At 53.5% G+C, this 20720-nt stretch overlaps 1 protein-coding gene and 1 long non-coding RNA gene across 27 annotated transcripts in view; one reads left to right on the forward strand and one right to left on the reverse strand.

Moving 5' to 3' along the window:
* Positions 1-99: 99 nt before the first annotated feature.
* Positions 100-5933, forward strand: LOC140610337 (uncharacterized). Its single transcript, XR_012012033.1, has 3 exons — positions 100-315; positions 3181-3321; positions 5576-5933. It is a non-coding gene; the product is annotated as an uncharacterized lncRNA (long non-coding RNA).
* Positions 5934-9822: 3889 nt separating this feature from the next.
* The window catches only part of ABLIM2 (actin binding LIM protein family member 2), a 142803-nt gene continuing 131905 nt past the window's right edge, over positions 9823-20720 (reverse strand). For all 26 annotated transcript variants that reach the window (XM_072803070.1, XM_072803304.1, XM_072803247.1 and 23 more), the window contains one exon: positions 9823-11729. Coding sequence is in view for 1 of the 26 variants with exons in the window: in XM_072803327.1 (XP_072659428.1) it covers positions 11616-11729 (114 nt within the window). In the remaining 25 variants the exon portion in view is untranslated. The remainder of the gene's footprint in view (positions 11730-20720) is intronic.

A 20720-nucleotide genomic window follows, 5' to 3' on the forward strand; every position in this document is an offset into this window, starting at 1 on the left:
CCCGGCGGCTCCCGGCGCTCGGGACCCGCCCCCCGACCAATGGGGAGGGAGCCGCGCGCGGGGGGCGGGGCCGGGGAAACAAAGGAGGGGGCGGGGCCGCGCCGGGGCGGGGCTGCGGGGTCCCCCGGAGCTGGGCGGCTGGCGGCCGAGTCCGCGGCCGGAGCCGGGAGGGCCCCCCGCGTTGTGCCCTCGGGGCCTCGGGGGCGGCTCCGCAGGCTGTGCTCGCCCCAAACCCGCAACGCGGGCTAGTAACGTTGGCTTGCGTAACAGACAGGGAAACTGAGGCCCGAGAAGCCAGATCACCTGCCGCCCCAGGTCACAGCCTTTCTATTCACTGACTCATCTTTTATTCATCCGACAAGTATTTTCGCAGCACAGGCGACGTGCACGAGGAGTGGCGGGGAGGCAGACTTGGTCCTCCCCTGCAGGACAAGACACCTCTCGGGGTCACTGTAACGCATGATGAAAGAGCCAAGAGCTAAGCTTGTTTCCCTTTCCTACCTCAAAGCTTTCGTGGTGTTTATATTTTGCACCTGAAATGCCATCCTGTCACCCCCACATATTTAAGTGCAGATCATCCTGAAAACCTCTGTCTTCATTGTATTTGATCCTTTGGCATCATCCAACACATATTCTGGGTTTCTCTCTACCTCACTAGCTGCTCCTCCTCCAGTCTCTGGGATCCACCCCTCGCTCTGCCCAGCCTCTACATCTTGGGGTGCTAGGGTAGCCCATGGCTGGGGCCAGGTGGAACTCTCTTACCAGGAAATCTCATGCTCTTCCAGGCTATCTACATACTGTGGTGATGGCCAGGTCTCTATCTCCAACCCCACCTGACCTCTCCCAGATCCTCAGCTGGATGCCCACGAGGCATTTCAAACTTCTCATGGCCAAAACAAGTGCCTTATTTAACACCCCCAAACGAGCTCCTCTACATTCTTCTTGTTCTCAGTAAATGGCCTCTCCATCTACACAGTTGTTCAGGCTAAAATCTGAAATCCATCCTTGAGTGTTTTATTTCCCCTGCTCCTTGATACAATCCCTCTCTGCCTTCCCACCACCTTCACAGCACCAGCTGGGGTCCCCCCCCTCCACCATCCTCAATGAAGTGTGAACTTTCTAGGCCAAGGCAGGACTCTGACTCACTTCTGTGCACAGAATGTAACCTGGTGCCCTGAAGATACTCAGAATGGTGATAGAATAGATGAATAAATGGATAAGGTCCCATCTCCTATATATGCAGACACATACACACACAGTCTGACTTCCAAATTGATTTGTTAGACAAATTCCTCCATGAATATAAGAAGCTTTCCTACTCCTCTCCAGTCAGTGTGATTTGGGGATGTCCTCAGAGAATAGGAAAATAACATCCCAGAGAGTAGTTAGTACAAAGGATGGTCACTCCAGGCTTCAGACCTTTGCACATACTGCCCTCTGCCTGACACATCATTCTCCCTATACTAGCCAACTCCAACTGACCTTTCCAGTCTCTCCCTAAATGTCACTTTCTCCAGGAAGGCTTTCCGAGCACAACTGTGATAGACACACCTTCAGGTGACCCCCAATGAGTCACACCTTTGTATGATCCCCTACCCTGAGTGCAGGCAGAAACCGTAACAGCTTCTAGCCAATGTAATGTGGCCAGCATTTATTGGTGGGGTATCACTCCCATGGTCACATGATATTATGTAAGAATTCATCTCAGCAGACCACAGAGAGAGGTTGTACTCACAGGCTTTGAAAAAGTCACCTGCCATGCTGTGAGGTGGCCTTTGGGGAAACCCACCTGGCTGAGAGTCTATTGGACCTGAGGACAGCCCCCAGCCAACAATCAGCAAAAATCTGGGCCCCCTATCATGCAGGCTTAGAGATATAAATTCAGGCATCGAGCTGAATGAGCTTGAGAGTGGATTCTTCCCTAGTGAGGCCTCCAAGTGAGGATGCAGCCTGGCTAACAGGTTGAGTGAAGCCTTTGGTGAAGCGTGAGCAGAAGACCCAGCTAAAATGTAGCCTAGAAACTGAGTTAAGATATGTGTGCATTGTGTTAAGCTGCTACATTTGTGGTCATTTCTGATGAAACAGTAAAAAACGAATACCAGGTCCCCTTCCCCATACACACATTCACACACCCTGTGCGTCTTTCTGGCATCCATCACAATTACACGTATTTGTTTAAAACCTCTCTCTTGCCACTAACACTGAAAGCCCATGAGAATATGAATGGGATTTGTCTTGCTCACCCTGTGCTCCAAATACCCAGCACAGCTTTGTTCCAGGGCAGTCGGTTGGAGGTTGTTGGCCCTCCCTGCAATCCTTTCCAGCCCCTTTTCCCTGGCCATATTCCACCCTATAGACCTGAATAGTGTCTTGTCTTCCCAGCCTCCCTCACAGCCTGACGTGGCCATGTGACATTGTCCTGGCCAGTGAGACACAGTGGAAGTTGGCTGAAAGATTTCTAAGAGTGGTGCCCTCCAGCCAATTTGGATCATGCCTTGAGAGCTGATTGTTCATTGTTTAAGAATTTTACAAAGTCACTTATTAAACACAGTCATTACTTAAAAATCAAATGATATAAACTTATGATTAAAGGTTATATTAAAAACAAAGATAAATAAATATTCAAAATGGATGACTTCCTAGTTATTTTACTACAGTTTACATTTACCTACGCTATCGGGGGATTTACATCTGTATTCTGTAACTGTGAGATAGAAATACCATATGATGTTGTGCTACTGGCATCTCTTCCCATAGCTGCAGTCAGCATTGTCATTGAAATTAGATGTGAGAGTATTTATAGCACAGAAATTGGTAACGACTGTAGATCAGGACTTTCTTCCTTCCACCCATCCCCCAGAAGGCAGTAATTAAAGATCTACCAGCATATCATTAGTTTCCAGGGAAGGTTTTCCTCTTAGGGGAAAAGGAATCAGCACCGTTGACGCTGTCAGTGGCAGAGACATTCATTACCTTTGGACACGCATGTGATATCTGGATCCTTAGCAGCCACTTCACAACCATGAGCAAAGTCAGAATCAGAGAGATTCTGACCCTTGCACCCTTGAGCCACTGAATCAAGGGGAGGAACCACCTACCTCCAGATTCTCCATTCGGTAGGAAAAAGCAAATCTCCTAGTTGTGTAAGCCAGTGTTAATCAATTTTTCTGTTACTTACAGAATTCCTAATGGACACATACAGGCATTCAACAAATGTCTGTCACATGGAGAAACTCAGCCTGAGTCTCCTTCCTCATCAGGGGCCATCCTGTTTGGGCTCCACATTCACTGACAAAGTCACCACCCAATGGACCAGTCCAGGTAGGCTTCACAGCTCTGACTAGTAGAAAGATGTGGAAATGAATGTTGGGACAGCCTAGCACCTCCGAAAACAAAGCCAGTCCCTGTTTGCCACTACAGCCCTTCTGATGTAAAGAGAATGTTCATTCAATAGGAAAATAAATCAGAGTTATAGACCTCAAAGTTGAACTGATACTCTGTGGAAACTTCTGACCGGGTTCGATAAAGCAAAGGGCTACTAGGTGGAGTTTGTGACCTGAGGCCTCTTCCTAGACTCTTCCAATAACATGTCTCTTGAGGAAAAATATAAATACAAACTATTTAGAGGCCAAAGTAAGCTGTATTTCCATGACACTTTTGACTCAGTCTTCCTAGATTCTGGAGCTGAGAGGCAGCAAAGGCGATCCATGGCAGCTGGGCCCAGTTTAAGATGTGCGGTCAGTTCAGAAAACCTCCAGGCTGCTATGCCAGCCATCTGTGGCCATGTAACAAAATACCCCCAAACCCAGCACTTTAAAACAAATGACATTAGGGGCCCCTGGGTGGCTCAGTGGTTGAGTGTCTGCCTTCAGCTCAGGTCCTGATCCTGGAGTCCCAGGATCAAACCCCATGTTGGGTTCTCTGCTCAGTGGGGAGTCTGCTTCTGCCCCACCCCTGCTCCTTCTCTCTCTCTCTCTCTCTTACAATTAATAGAATCTCAAATAATAAATAGAATCTTTAAAAAAATATAAAAGTGATTTTTTTAAAAAGCAGTCATATAACAAACATCATATACTGGTGAATAACAATGAGAATTACAGATGACTCCTTACCAGAAATAAGTGAAGTCAAAAGACAATGAGACAGTCTTATAATGTTGAAAGAAAATGGGGGGGGGGAAAAAAGAAAAGAAAAACCCTGTCAATTCATCTCTTCCAAAACCTACCAGCATTTACGTGCCCTGGCTTCTTCCGCCCCACACAGTTGGGTCCCATCAGACCGCATCCCACCTCATGTCTACTCTGTTTCTAATCCTCTCTCCCCTCACCTTGGGAATCACACTCTCCCGCTCCCTTCCCTGTCCGGCAGATGGGGGAAGACCAAGTGCACAAAAGCCAGGGTTCCCCCGGGTCTGCTCTGCTGGTTCTGCACCATCCCTAGGGAGGTCTCTTAAGGGCCTGTGACCCTGGCTGTCCCTCACAAACATCCCTGCCCTGCCACCTCCCTCCACTGAGCCCCCAACCTGCCAGTTTGGCTCTCCCTGGGGTACCTTCCCCTGGGTGGCATGTGGGCACCTCATCCATGACACGCAGTAGTTCAGATCTGCCTTTCACACTCCAGACCAGCTGTTCCTCTTAGGTTTCATTACTCGTGAGCAGCTCCAGCATCTGTCCCATTGCCCTACCAGTGAGCAGGATCTCATCCTCTACCCTGTCCCCCCAACATCCAGATGCCAGGTCCTGATGGCTCTCTTTCTGGAATCCACAGCCTCACCCCAGCCTTTGCAGTCTCCCCAGAATTATGGCAAAATCATTCCTATCAGTGTCCCTCTCCCAGGCCTGGTCCCTCCAACCCCTCCTCCACAGGACAGCCCACGACAAAGGAAGAGGGGCAGACATAGTGCTTTAAAAGCAAACCTCAAAATTCCTTTCCCAGAGAAATGCACATGAACTGGTCTGGGAAGCCACTGGAAGGGAAGGTTACAGGCAGTTCTAGGCCATTGTTGGGTGGGCAGAGGCAGAGAAACAGAGCTGTACTGCTCTGAACAAGGATGAACTGGCAGGTGTGTTTGGGAGCACCGAGCAAAGGGAGTGAGTCAGTGCCCTAGTAGCTGACCTCTTGATTGTGAGGCAACTAAGGGCTGCCCCTTAGAAGAGCTGGAGATCTGAGAGAAGTCATAGCTGGTCAGCATTGAGAGATATGAATATACAGATGGAATTCTCTTACCCCCAAAGAGTGATGGGAGGTGCCTCCCCACTCCCCATGGTGCTAAGGGCTCTCTTTGGCCTATGGGAGAATATCCAAGTCCAAAGAATGACCATAAACCCCAACAGAGGACACCTGGGTGACTAAGTTGATTGAGCCTCTGACTTTGGCTCAGGTCATGATCTCGGGGTCCTGGGATCAAGCCCTGCATCGGGCTCCCTGCTCAGCAAGGAGTCTGCTGCTCCCTCTCCTTCTGCTCCTCCTCCCATTTGTGCTCTTTCTCACTCATTCTCTCTCAAATAAGTAAAATCTTTAAACACACACACACACACACACAACTGAAAGGTTATTCTTTTATCTACTTCTCTAGGGCAGAAAAAGTCTTGGAGACATTTGAAGGACCACCAAGGTGTTAGTGTAGAGAAGGTCAAGCATTCAGGCACATGAGAAGCTCTGCTCTACTGGCAGCCAGTCTCCAAAGGCTCAAAGGACTTGGATGGAGTGTCTTAACCAGAGGGCAATACTGGTGGACAGTAAAGTAGGTTTCTGGAGGCCCACACACGCCTGAGGCCTTGATGTGCTGAGAGCAAGGACTAAACCTGGCAGGCAACTGGGGTCTGCATGTGCTCAGACTCGCTGGTGACAGGGATCCTGTCAGGAGCCAGCCTGGACTTGGTAACCCAGGACAGCTGGAAGAAGACCCCCTAGAGGGAGGGTGGACCAAATGGAGCCCAGGGCAGAAGGTCAATAGGAGCAGTTACTTCAGCCAGGACAGAGGCTGTGCCTGTTCCTCCCCAGTCCAGGGTCACTCTGTCCTGCCAGAGGCTCTTAGCAGAAAGCTACAGGTCCCCATAGACCAGCAGCTTCTTGTGGGCACTTGCTCCAGAAAAATCCATCCTGGGATGCAGAAAGTGTTTTCTGTAGGCTAGAGAGAGAAAGAGCCCACCCCAATGCTTCTGGGATAGGCAGTGGGGCTTCGAGCATGGGATAGGACCCCCGCCTTACTGCAGGAGCAGTGGTGGGGATCACCCACCCACCTTCCGTGGCCCTGGATGCTTATGCCAGACAGCTGTGTTTCCTCCTGTGCTGGCTATAAAAGGAGCACCTTTCTACCCTCTGTAGGTGAGGCCAGAGTTGAGGGAGGAAAGACAGGTATCCCCAGAAGTAGACCCAGAAACCAGGACAGAGAACAAGCCATTTAAGTGGGAGGAGATCCCAGGGAGCACCAGGGCAGGGGAAGGACAGTCAAGGAAAGAAGGGAATGAGCCCAGGGAGGTGTGTGTGTGAGCAGGTGCCTGCTGTGGGCAGTGGGGGCTCAAACCTGGTTGGGACAAGCTCAGAGTTGTCCCATTCAGTGGGGGACAGCCTGGGAAGACTTATTGGTTGAGAGCTGCTCTCGAAGCTGCATTAGCTCCTGGCACCCCGGGCCTGCCCCTCATGCAGGCTGAGCAGATCCCATGGCCAGAGATGCAGGTGTTTGCGTACAGGCCTGGGCAGGGCAGGACAGCATCTCCCCAGCACAGGGTACAGATAATGATGAGCTGATAGGGGAGATGTCCTAAACCAGGTACAGCCAGGCTACCGTGGAGCACAGAGAAGGGAACACGCCCCACCCCAGCCACACCGTGCAGGTCCTAGGGGCAACAGGCCACTTTCTGTCCCCTGACCTTGACCTGCGATGCTCCTTCCATCTTTCTCACTCTGACCTTCCCTGGCTGACTCCTACCTCCTTGCTATGCCCTCACATGGCCTTTTAGGAAACTTTCTTCCTCTTCTTAAAAGACACAATCCCTAATCAGATCAGGGCCCCACGTCTGACCTCATCTAACCATAATTACCTCCTTCTAGACCCCATCTCCAAATATGGTCACATTGGGAGTGAGGGCTTCAGTGTGTAGGTTTTTAAGGAACACAATTCAGTCCACAGTACATTTCCCCCATGAGTTTGTGACCGGTTCTGGAAGTCAGGGACAGTGTCTTTTTCATTTCTGTTTTCTCATGCCCAGCTCAGTAAATATTTGTTGATGAACTATTCTTTCTGGACGGAAGGAAGAGTGATAACAGTTTGGGGGAGGGGTCCTATTATGGAAGTTGGCTGAGAAGACTGTGTCTCAGCTGGGTATTGAAGGATGAATAGGAGTTTGCTAGGTGGGCGCATTCCAGGCAGAGGAAAGAGCCTTTGCAAAGGGTGGTGCTGCGTGTGGGAGGGAGGTGGGAGTTGCTACTTAAGGAACAGAGGTAAGTGGGAAGGAGGAAGGAAGTCTGTGAAGGTCATCGGTGGCCAGGTGATGCCTGTCAAGGAGTTAGGGAGCAGCCACAGAGGTCCCCCCAGGAAGGTCTCCAGGCAGGGAATGGCATGGGCAAGTGTGTGCTACAGACAGATTGCCATGGGCTCCTGAGCAGAGGATGTGACATGGCACATAAGCTTTAGAACAGAGATGTTCGAGGAGCAGAGGCAGGAATTGCTGCCAGCAGGCAGGGCTGCGGAAGGGAGCTCTCAGGAGTGAGGTACCGCTGAGGAATGCTCCTTGGACCTCTGGATTCAGGCAGAAGAAAAGGCAGCCTCTATTCATGAAACCTAACTGGGTAACAGCCTGGCAGCCTCTGGTGGCCACCAGGATAGCATGGATACCCTCTCCTGTTAAATTTTCAGGAAGGGTACACGCTAGCCACAGAGGTCCTCCCAGGGGGGCTGTGCTGGGTCCCAGAGCACGCAGCACAGGTGAGCTGCCTCCTCGACACCAGGGTTTCTTCCCCCCCCCCCAGAAGGTGGGGGTCGGGGAGGGGGATACAACGGGGATGGGAACTAGCTCTGCAATGATCCATCTTTCACTTACATGGTGGATGGGTTTCCACTCTGGGAAATAAGGACCACCCTGGGGAAAACACAGTGTCCAGGTGGGCCCCGGCCTCCTAACCGAATGTTCCAATCACATCCCCGGGGCGCAGAGCACTGTTATAAAACCATCAGCCCTCTTGGCTCTACAGGTGCTGGAGGGAAAGAGTCAATCAATAGAGGCCGTGTGTAGACAGCGGGTGGGCGCAATGAGTCCTGGCACAGGCATGGAGCAGATTTCCTAAAGAGCCTGCAAGGGGCTTGTCTGATGGAACGTCTGAGCAGAACGAAGGTAGAGGGGACCTCACCTGGGAGGAAGGAGGGCATGTGCAGCAGCTCAAGACTTGCTGCCTAGGGAACCCAAAGAAAGGCTCATGGCTGTAACAAATAGGACAGACACCAGGACCTCATAGCAGGTGATGAGTGGGGGCCCTGGCTGTTGGCTGGGAATGGCCTGCCAGGGAGCTGCTGCATCTGTCCAGGGAGAGGTGAGGGTGGACTCAGCGTGGTCAGGGTGACCACATGTCCAGGTCTGCCTGGGACAGGCCAGGTGCACACTTGTGTCCCAAGGCCATCGGGGGAAGAGTGCTACCTTCCACTCTGGGAACAATCCCATGACTGTGTCTGCGGAGCAGGAGAGATGCCGGGGGACATCTGCAGTGGAACCAGGGCCTCTGGTGGGTGGTCCTGGGGGCTGAGGGGAGCACACCTATTTCTGAGTTCCATAACAGAGGGGGGAGGGTACATTGTGTCATTTACCAAGATGGGCCGGTGGCACATGTGGACCGGCTTTTGAGGGGAACACTCGAGGTTCACAAGAGTCATTACACTCATTGTAATGAGATTAGAGAGTGCTGCAGTCCGAATGTCTGTATCCCCCAGATTTGTATGTGGAAGCCTGACCCCCTGTGCGATGGGGCCTCGGGGAGGTGATGAGGCCATGAGGGTGGGGCCCTCACGATGGGACGGTGCCCTCGTAGGGAGAAGAGTTGGATAAAATGCATGATCTGTGTCCACCAAGTGCGGACATGGTAAGAGGCAGCCGTCTGCCAGCCAGGGAGGGGCTGTCACTAGAACCCAATCACCGCGGCACCTCTGCCTTGGACTCTTCTGGACCCCGCAACTATGAAAAATCAGTGCTTGTGGTTTAAGCCACCCATTTTGTTATTGTAGTCTGAGCAGGCTAAAACAGAGATTAGGAGACATTTAATCCCAGAACAGCATGGGTGGCTGTGGTGGGCAGACCTGCCAGGCCCTCCCACGTGGGAGCCCTACCTGCATTTCTTCCTTTCCTAAGCCCTGTGGTCCAAGGCATAGCCAGCTACAGAAGTTTCCAGAACCTAGGACGCTGCCTCTAGCTCATTGTGTCTGCTCCTGCTGTTCCCTCAGCCTGGAATGCTCTTTCCTTCATTGGTCGCTGGGAATGCTTCCTCAATTGTCAAGGCTTAGTTTGGCCAGCACCTTCTCAAAAAGCATCTCCTGACCTCTGGGGTGTATCTGGGGCCTCCCCAGAGGAGTCAGTCTTGTTGTCTTTGTTTGCTTGTTGGTCTCCCCAGCAGGGGCAAGGATCAGGTCCCATGCCCCTCTGGACCACCAGTGCACAGTGCTGACTGGGAAGTGCTCCCAAATTGCCGCCTCCTGAGAGGGGGGTGTCTTATGGTGTCCCCATGCAATAGGGATCCCACTCGTAGAACCCTGCCCCTTCCACAGACGCTCTCCCCAGGCTCCCTCAGCAGAAGGGGCCCATGCCCTGAGAAATGACACACGCCTGGGAGAAATGGTTTTCACCTTCACAAGTTAGGATACACCGTCCTTTATTTTTCCAAGGCTCCCCTGGGAGCTGACATAACATTGCACTAATGAGAAAACGGGGGTTTCCAGTTGCTCGGGCTCAGGCTGCTAAATGGAGGGAAGTGCGTCAGGTGCTAGAAACTCGCCTCCCTGGCTGAGCCGGGCTGGTGGGAAGCCGATGCGCAACAGGGTGTGTGGTGAGGCTGGAAGGATCTGAGTAACGCTGACTCACAGACAGGACCTCCAGGACATACAGAGGGACACAGCTCCACAGAAGACAGGGAAACAGACTTTGGTGACACCTTCCTAGTGTTTCATATGCCTCTGAACTCACTGTACAAGCGTCCTGTGACAGGCAGCACACCCTGCCATCTCCTAATTACAGACACGGACACCTTTCAGTGGGGGGTCCGGCCAAGCCTTCTGCTGCAGGACCACCTGCTGACCTTGGAGGCCAGAAGAGGGTGGCTCTCCCTCCTCCCTCCCCAGCGGGCAGGTGCCTGTCTCAGGACCACGCACACAAGAAGACACTTTACCCCCAGGGGGTGGGGGGTCATGTTTCACTGCGGGGGGGGGGGGGGGGGGAGGGAGGCAGGCACCACACAGGCCACATCACAAAAGGGCAGATCAAGAGCTATGTTGGGTAGTTGGGTATTATTCGGCTGGGTGCATGGAAATCCTTTGTTCCGGGGCTTTGGCCACCAGAAGAGGATGTTTTGTCTCCAAGATGTGGAGAGTGACAGCGAGGCAGACCGTGGTGGCTACACTTCACACATACTTACAAACAGCATCACGTGGCCAAGGGCTGCCTTTAAGGGCACCCGTGTGACAGGTGAAAAAGAAAAAAAAAAGATGAAAAGAACACCAACAAGGAGCCCTAGGTGTTAGGAGCACACCAAAAAGCAAAACCACACAGATCCAAACAGTGGAGAATAAGGCTGGAGGCGCTCCCCTTCCGTGGGACCGTAAAATGGAACTCTATATATGTCGTCTTATGTTTAAGTAGGCTATGCTCTTTAATAAAATAAAAACTTCTGTGTTACTTTAAAGATATCATTTAGGCATCTAGGGGATGATTTGGAAGAAAAATGCAGTGCACGGAGGGCCCTGGCAGACAGTACCCTGTCAGGTTGACGTTTGTCCCTAAAACCAGACTCCTCACAAGCGGCTGCAAAAAAATCATGCACCCCACACTTCACTTTGTGCAGCCCTGGGTGCTCTGCAGCACTCTCCCTGGCCTGGCCCGTCTGTGTGCAAGGCCGGGCCTCCCCGGGGCTGAGCAAGGGGTGGGGGGTGAGCAGGCCCCAGGAGCCATCTGCCCACCCACCCATGATTGTGTCAGCATCTGTCATCGACAAACCTCCTCAAATCCCAAGTCTCAGGCACCTCTGTGCCCCCAGGGCTTAGTGCAGGGGTTGGGGCACTGCACGGGGGTCGGAAGGGTGGGCTGCATGGTCAGGGAAATGTTCCTTGATTTCCTGGGACAGCTACTTTGCAGCATCTCCCTGATGCCAAGCAACAGCGGGGAAGGAGCAGTGCAAAGCAAGGCGTCCGGGCTCTGAACTAGGGGCAGGAGCATTGCTGGCAGAAACAGTGGTTGCACCTACTCTGGGACCCCCTCCTGCCCCAGCCTCCAGCCCAGCCCTCTCCAGGGGCCCACTGCCCGCCCCTCACGGACACAGAGAAGCCAGAGCCAGGTGCAAGAGGAAGGGTTTTCGTGGTTCTCGCCAGGTGCCCCGTGCTCTGCTGCTGGCACGCGTGTGGTCAGGCACCCTGGCGGCCGTCAAAACAACAGGGCTTTCTTCTTGAGGTCATTCCTCTTCCAGAGGGCCAGGCGGTCAAACTCTTCCATGCTCATCCCAAACACTTCCTGGAACTCCTCGGGCGACAGGTGCCTCTGCAAACAAACAGGAAAATCCAGAGAGGAGCAGTTAGCAATTCTGCAATGTGCGCTGCCTGGCCAGCTCTGTGCTGCTGGGCTGTCCAGAGGCAGGGTCAGCATCAAGGATGCAGTGGGCTCCCCACTGCGTGCCTGGGGCCTTCTAGTTCGCTACGTTCCCTCTGCATCTTCGCCGTTCCACTCTGCAGCGCATATAACCAAACCTAAAGAGAAAGACATGGTTAGGGACCCGACTGCCCGGGACTCTAACAGGTACTTGCACATCCACGTTCACAGCAGCATTATTCAGTGGCCAAAACATGGAAACAACCCAACTGCCCATTGAAGTGCAAATGCATGAACAAAATGGGGTCTGTGCACACAGTGGCGTGTCGTCCAGCCACTGTAGTCAAGTCCTGATGCACACAGCAGCACAGGTAAGACGCACAGGAGGCCAAGCGAAAGAGACCACATGCCAAAGGCCACACAGCAGGTGGTTCTGTTTCTGCAAAGCATCCAGAACAGGCAAATCCATAGAGACCGGGAACAAATGACCAGCTGCCAGGGACTGCTTAATGGGATGGCATTTCCTTTTGAGGGGATGAAAATGTTCCAGAACTAGATCGAGATGGTGGTTGCACAGCAGTGTGAATATGCTACATGCCGCTGACGACTAAACTTTAAATGGTGAACGTGGTGAACTTTAGGGAAAATTTACAATTAAAGAAAATAACTCTTGTCCCCCAAATGTGATCTCCTTGACTTTAAAACAAATGTATTTATACTCAAGCCTGTGATGGTCCAGAGGAAAATGGATGTGAAGACATTGGGTGAGGACTATGGAAATCATTGACATCGATCATTACCACACGTACCTTCACGAAAATGTGGCAGGCACTGGGTTTTGGAGACCAGTGGCCAGCATGATACAGAGTAGGGAAGGCAGGACACCCCTCAGCCTTGTGTGAGTCACAAAAGGCCCTCCTAGTTGATTCTGGGCCCCGAGTTCTCAGCGCGCATGTTCTTGCACACACAGACACAAATGCACACAGACACACAGACACACAAACAGAAGCACCCCATCAAGCAAGTCTCTGCCAGGATGAGGCCAGCTGCCTGCTGCTATCTTGAGCTTGCAAACAGAAGAGATCCTGGTGCTTGCCAGAAAGGAACCATTTGCATGGCGTGGGAACCCACGGCTGGTCCACAGAGACACAGAATTTTCATCAGACAACAGCACCCTATTACTAGGTACCAATCACAACCTGTCCAATCACTGTGGGGCAATCAAGATTGAAGAAGGAAGGGTAAGAGGAAGACTCGTTCCTCCTGCTCTCAGCACTGAGTGGCTGCATGGACAGGCCAGGGACATAGGCCCCTGGGGGTGTTAACAGACATGCAGGTGATCCAGGGATGGTCCAGAGCCCAAAGCTGGTGCTGGGGCGGACACCTTCACCGTGCTTTCTCAGTGGGTACGCATGGGGAGAACCAGAAAAGTGCCCAAAGGTGGTCCTGCAGAGTGGGCAGTGGTCCCCATGGTGAGCTGTTCAAGGGCCCTGAGGTGTAGCCAGGTTGAGGATCCGAAGGAGGGAGACAAGGGGAGAGGGGTGGCACCCTAGGGGCGGGGAGGGCAGTGCCAAGGGGTGACTATGGCCCCAATGCCTGGGGTCTCCCACCCAGCCAGGGTGAGGGAGACAGTGGCAGCTTGGAGGCCTGTCAGAGGAGCCCGGGGGCACTTGGGGAGCCGTTGAGCCCTGGCACTGTAGGTGCCACACACCTCACCTTCACTCTCAGAACCAAGATGCCCTGAGAATAGAGTCAGAAAAGCTGCACAGAGCCCAGGTTCTGTGGCCATGGAAACACCCACCCTCAGGACTTTACACAGGGGACAGGTGGCAGAGTGGTGGCAGGAGAGAGGAGTTGTCATGGAGCTTGCCCATAGGCCATTGGTCCCCAGGGCCTGAACATAGCCGGGCTGCAAGAGGCAGCCGACCCTTCTCTGGGAGGGAAGCCAGCCCAGGCCCCTGAAGAGATGCAAGGCTGGCTCTCTCCTTTTAGGCTCCTTGTGGGGGCTACAGAACCCTGCCCAGGTCTGGGCTGGGAAGAGCCTGAGGTGAGTGTTCATAACCCCGGTGATGCGGTCCTGCATTCCTGCTGCATACAGGAGCCCACTCCCGGGCAGGGAAGGCAGGGTGCAATCAGGAGAGAGCGGGAGGTTGCTACTTGGGGCCCAGCTCAGTTCCCAGCCCCACAGGCCTTGGCAATGACCTAGGGCACTTGTGAGAGCTGACGATGCTGGGCCCCTGGAAACCCACCAGGGTAGGCTTGGTGGTGCGGGGCCCAGGTGCCTGTGTTTGTCACACGCCTCCCAGGGTGGGTGATGGTAGCTGGGTTTGGGAATGCTTGAGGTAAGGGGAAGTCCTAGAGTCTTGCAGGGATCCCCCACCTCATCTGCAGAGCGGGAACAGGATTTGGCTGCCTGAGGATGCTGGAGGGCCAGGCAAGGGTCACATGAGGAATACCTGTTCACCGCGCCCCCCTGCTCCCCTCCCTCAGTTCCAGCTGTGTGGTCCCAAGTGTCAGAGCTTGTCTGATGCGTCTCCACTGCCACCTAGGTGAGTAGGAGCTGAGGGCCCTGCTCAGACTGGCATTCAAGATAAACTTGCTCCAGGTCATGTGGTAGACTCACCCTGTGTCCTGTAGCACGGGGACATGTGGGGCACCGCTGACCCCAGCGGCTGGAGCCAGCTTTCTAACCCCAAGCCAACTGCCCTGGCCTTGGCTCCTGAAGACTCCGCAGGAGACGGGGCGGCCTGACACACACACCCCCCCCCCCCCCCCCCCGCTGCCACCAAGGTCAGGCACAGAGTAGCTCCTTCCTGAGAGAGCAGGAAGGAAGCCCAGGGTGTGGTGCCTTTGTAGAGGGATGGGTTGGCCTCATCCTGGCACAGCCTCACTCCTGGGGTGCAGTGGGCTCCCCAAGGAGTCCCCCTGGGGAGGCCACTTTTGCAGCATGACAGGGGCCCTACATGCTTTGCTGGGGGTCTGCTTCCATAGGACCCTCCATGGCAGCATCGTGCAAAGACCTCCGGCCCAGGAGGCTGGCACAGCGGGGTTCCAGTCCCAGCTCTATCCCTGTCCAGCTGTGCTGACTGACCTGGCCTCAGTTATGACTCTGTAAAATGGGAATATGTGCCTTTATCCACTCTTGGAATATCAGCCCCTCCTCACGTGTCCAGGCAACTCCGGTTCACTGCTCAGACTTGACTTTGGAGCTCGACTCCTGTCCTGACTGCACCCTCACCCCAGGCTCCCAGAGCCTCAGGCCTCTTTCCATGGTATAAAGACTCACACCACCCCCATTTCAAGCTGCCAACATGATGTCACTAAGGGCAGAGGAGTCCAGTAGCAGACAGCCCTAGAACGTTTCTCCTGTACAGGTGCTCTCACCCTCCAGGGCGTGGATGGTGCTAACTAGTAAAGGAGTTAGGAAGGGCTGAGTTTTGAGTATCTAGTATCTTCTCTTTAAACATATGTCATTGCAAGTTAAATAAAATTTCCAGGAGTGGCTGGGTTTAACGACCAGCACACAAAATTCTTGAAAATCTAACAGTAGGAGCAGCCCGACACCCACTGAGTGGCCTCAGCTGCGGTTCCTCAATAATGGGCACCCCGGGCAGGGACGGGGACTCCTACGCCTGGGCCCAGGAACCAGCATGGGGTGCTCGCAGGCACCCTAGTGGGCAGAGATTCCCAGCTTTTTCTGGGTCACATTGGTGAGGTGACCCATCCCGGTAGAAACACGTCACTCATACAGTCTTGGCGTCCAGTGTCAGGGAGCTCCGTGGACACCTTGAGGCCCATTGTCACCCCACAATTCTGCACTGACCGAGGACCACAGGCCAGGCTTGGGTGAGAACCTTCACCACATTTGCTGCCAACCTCACATCCCGAGATTCCCCTTCTCATTTTATGGCCTTAGGAAATCGTGTTCAGAGTGGTCATGTGCCTTGCCCGAGGTCACACAACCAGGAAGCCATAGGGCTGGACCTGGGAGCCTGGAATGAGGCCCTGTGGCTAGAGAGCCCCCTTGGGGTGGTGCTGCCTCTGTTCTAGTAGGGTCAGGTTACCCTGCTGGGACCAGCCTGCCTCTCCTCCAGCCTTTACCCCTGCAGGGCACTTCCAGCAGTCCCTCACTTCTCCATGCTCAGCCGTGCCTCTGGGAGGGGCCTGGCTGACCCTCACCCACTCCTTCCACCCAGCCCACTAGGCACTGCTGGGCCCTGCACCGGGTGGGCTCCCCAGGGTGGGTTAGGGGGTCAGGCCCCAGGCCTGCTCAGCCTGCCTCTCCTGGGCCAGTGAGGGGCCACTTTTCTGTAGAGGACTAGGCTCCACAGTGCAATTCTGCTAGCTCACATGGCTTAGTCTGCAAGAAGGGGGGGGGCTGCTGCTGCAGAGGTGTCCCACTTAGTGGGGCCCACACTCTGAAGCTTCAGCCCCTTAGCGGGAAGCCTCTGCTAATGACATCATCGTATCATGGCATCATGGTCATCATGACATCACTGTCACAACATCATCATCTTGGTATCATGACATCATCGTCATCACAATACTACCAGCACACTGACATCATTGTCATCATGGCATCATCATCATTATCATGACAACATCATCAACACAACAAATCACCAGCATGACATCATTGTCATGGCATCATCATCATCATCATGACATCATCATCATCATCACAACATCACCAGCACAACGACATCATTGTCATCATGACAACAGCCATTGCCGTTGGTGGAATGTTTGTCTGTGCCTGAGTAGTGCTGGAAGCACTCCACACACAGTCACGTGACCTCTCCCAGAGCCTGTGTGGTAGGGACACAGGCTATGCCAGGCAGAGTGATGTGGTCGTCAGGTGGTCTCGAGGCCCTGCATCACCATCACGTGTCCTTGCCCACCTCTCTCACCACCCTTCTGCCCCGTGGTGGGTTCTAGAACATGTCAGGCTCTATGCCACCCCAGGCGCGCAATGCTCTTTCCCTCACTTCACACAATGGCTCCTCCTCATCCTACAGGTTCCAGCTCAATGTCCCCTCCTCCAGGGCCCCTCCTGGGTTGCCCTAGCTAATCACTGACCTTGTCACTGCTGACCTCATCTGGCTCCCAGCTCCATGAGGGTGGGCAAGGTGGGGCTGCTGGTGCAGCCTGCTCCCCCACTCTCCTCCAGGGACAATCCATGTTGGTCACATGTACCCCTGAATCCAAATCTATGCTCACATGTCCCTGTCATACTGCTTCCCCTCTCCATGCAGTGGGCTTCTACCAGCCTACTGTACTCTCCCCTGTGGTTGCCTCCTCCCTCCCCATCCTCCATCCCTACAATCCCTGCCACTTGCCTGGCCTGGGAGGGCTGTGCATGCTTGGACCTGGGAGCCCCGGAAGTCCTGGTACAGCTCCATCTCTCACACACACCCGCGCCCACTCAGGGGCACACACAGAGCTGTTGCCTTCAGCCTATCAGGTTCTCGCTGGACTGGTTGGATGACTTTCAACAAAGGAGGTATTCTTAACTATGAGGTCCTTATTTTTCAGGTACATTCCGTCTTGGGCTCTTACTGTCTGAGCAAAGTCAGGTGTGCATTTAGCCTCAAGGTCTGGTGGAGGCAGTCAAGAAACTGCAAGACTCCTCTGCAAGGGCCGCTCCCCTACCCATGGACCTGAGCATTTACAAACCCTAGACGGCCCTCCAGTGACTCCCTGGACCAGCCCCAGGCCCGCCGTCAGACAAGAAGGCCCTTTTGTACTTACTTGCTTCCCACGATGGCTTCCCTTTCTGTGGGGGCCTGGCTAGGCACAGTGCCTGCCTGCTTGGCCAAACACGAGTCTAGGGGCTTCTACAAGATATTCTGTAGATGCGCTTCATGTAAGTAAAGATTAGCCTCAGTGACAGAGGGGCCTCATCCAATCTGCTGGAGCCCTTACGAGCAAAACCTGCAGCTTCCCAAAGGAGAAATTCTGCCTCAAAGTGTCAGCTCTGGCCTGGGTCTCCAGCCTGCCAGTCTGCCCTACAGATTTCAGAGCTGACAGTGCCCAGAGCGACGCGACCCCATTCTTGAAAATGTGTCCGTGTCTGTGTCTGTGTGCCCACTCCCCTAGTGATCCCCCTCCTGGCTCTGTCTCTTCGGAGGGCTTGCTGATAGAGCATCCTGCCTAAGGAGCAGAATGTCCCTCAGTGTGTGCTGAGGAGCTGGGGCATGACACCCAGGTCATCCTGACCCTCAGTGTGCTCTTTCTGCATCTGGATGTCACCCTTGCCTGGCAAGAGACTGACAGTTTAAGGGAATGGTGATGTCTTCCGGCAAGTGCCAGGCAGGGGTGCGCAGGGAGTGGCCTCAAGATATTTGAGTCTGCCAGGGACAGTCAAGGCTCCTTCCATGCCTGGAAGCTCCTGGAAGCAGACCCTCAAAGGGTAGGTGCCAAATGCAGGAAGGGCCTGGGATCCTCCGATGCATGAGGCCCTCAGGTACCGGGGACTCCTACTCCAGGACAGAGAGCCCTGGATCTCAGGAACAGCATTCAGTCGGGCCCCAGGTGGGTCTCCAGGAAGTCTGTCTGCTGACCCTTGCCCTGCCCATTGGGGTCACACGGTTCATCTGACCACACTTCTCTGTGACCACACTTCCAGAGCTGCAGAGGACCACCATTCCTCCTCCACGTGTCCCCAGCACTTTCAGAGCACCTACTATGCATTATGGGCACCTATCAGGCACCTTTCATTTTGCCAGGTTAAAGCATCCTGAATGTCCCTGGCCAAGCCTCATAGTGTCCCTCATCATCAGGGGCCCAGCTCGTCCCACTCCACTGCAGGGCCGCCACTACACCCACAACCCCATCCCGGCACCCTGGAGGCATGCTAGACATGTCCCTGCCCCTCATCACACTGCACCTTCCATTACCCCTTCTGCCACCCTGACCTCCCAGATGGTGCCCAAATCCCTAATCCACCCAATTCTCACCTCAACACTGCCTGCATGTCCTAAGATGCCAGCATGTCCTGCCTGGATGACCCAGTTGCCCCCAAACAGCCCCCCTGCATCCACACAGCCAATCCTGGCCTCACAGTACAGCCTCATTGTTGTTTTGAATTACAAACCTCATCAGGGAGTCCCCTAACTTAAAAGCCATTGTTCTTAAGACTAAAATCCAAGCTGTTTAACACAGCCCAGGGTCCTGTAAGGCCTGGTCCCATTCTTACCCTCACCCTGCTCAAGTATAGCCACCTTAGCCTCCTTAAACTTCTTCCTCAAATAGGCCCTGCTTACTTTGCACACACAGTCTGCTCTTCCCTGGGATGCTCTTTCTGTGTACCTCTCTCACCTTACACACATGCATATATGCGCGGGCACACATACACACACAACAGTTATTACACCCAGTTAATTTTTACCCACTTTTAATGGCCAATGTCCCCCACCCCCCCGGCCTTTAGAGCCCTCATCTTGTTATATAAGTACATGCACTCATTTGGATTATCAGTTGATTGATTCAGACTGAGTTTGGGAGGGCAGAGCTTGTGCCGGTTTTTGCTCCTCACACATCCCAGGACCCAGCTCAGTGCCTGGCATGTACTCAGCAAATGAATGACAGAGGCAGCGAAGCACTCTGGCAGCAGGAGCAGTCCTCCTTCCAGAGATGCCCTACAGAGGTGTTGGGCTCACTGGCTCTCCACCCAGATCCGTCCTCTCCTCTTGCTGGCCACACAACACACCCAGCCTGCCGTGGGCAAAGCTCTGCCACGTGACCGAGCTCCAGCTAGTGGGGCACCAGCAGAACCACACCTGGCCTTTCAGACCCTCCCAAGTATGGACATGGGACCACCACATAGCCATTTATAAGGATGAGAGGATCCATGTTAACTGGTGTGAAAAATATTCCACTTAAGAGGAAAAAAAAGCTGTCATCAGGGTGCCTGGGTGGCTCAGTCGGTTGAGCTTGACCCAGGTCATGATCCTGGGTCCTGGGACTGAGTCCTGCATCGGGCTCCCTGCTGAGTGGGCAGTCTGCTTCTCCCTCTTCCTCTGCCTCTGAGCTCTCTCTCTCTCAAATAAATAAATAAAATCTTAAAAAAAAAAAGCTGGTATCAAACTGCATAAACAGTGTGAATCTACGTATCAAAAATCAGAGTCAGCTATCTCGGGTATTTGTGCCAACAGAGATTTCCGGAATCCTGTCCAGCACAGCATTAGCAGGAGTTAGGACTCGGAGGGGGGGGAATTCCATGTGATGTGAGCATTCCTCTTTGCATTTTTCTGGAGTTCTACAAGAGTTATAAATTGTTTTTATATTAAAAATAAAGCTCTCTCCCCTGAAATAAAAACATCAGGGTCCCTCCTGTCCTGCTGGGATGTGGCCCCTCCCACGCCACTCCTGGCTCACCTCCCAGCTCCAAGCCCCAAAGAATGTAGGACGTGCCCCACTGCTGGTAACATTTACAGCTTGCTGCCCGGCTCGGCTGAGATGAGAGGACAGTGATTATGGAGACGCACCCTTGGGTGTGTTCTTGAAGAATGGATGATTAAACCCATTACCCGGACCTCAGAGTTTGCTCAAAGGAAGTATTTATAGACATTAACCACTATTTTGCAGCTCTGATTCTTTTTTTTTTTTTTTTGGCACTTTTCATTCTGTATTTAGCAAAAAGAAAAGGGGATATATCCCAGTCCCAAGAGGGAAACAGCTAGTCCTAACAGGCTCTGGGCCCCAGGGCCGGTGCCGTGCCAGGAGCCCCAGGCATCTTGTTCTGGGCTCAGCTCTCATGATGAGAGCTACCAGCCCACAGGGCCTGGCCCTTTAAAGAACAAAGACACACACCAAATAGGCACCCTCCAGGCTGGGGACATGACCACACAATTAACAAGGAGTCCACTCAGCAGGAGACAAAGAGCATGTCCCCTACAGAGAAAGTGGGGATTGATTGTCATACCTGAGCCCCATGCAGAG

This window comes from Canis lupus, chromosome 2, assembly GCF_048164855.1.
Source record: "Canis lupus baileyi chromosome 2, mCanLup2.hap1, whole genome shotgun sequence".
Taxonomy (NCBI): Eukaryota; Metazoa; Chordata; class Mammalia; order Carnivora; family Canidae; genus Canis; species Canis lupus.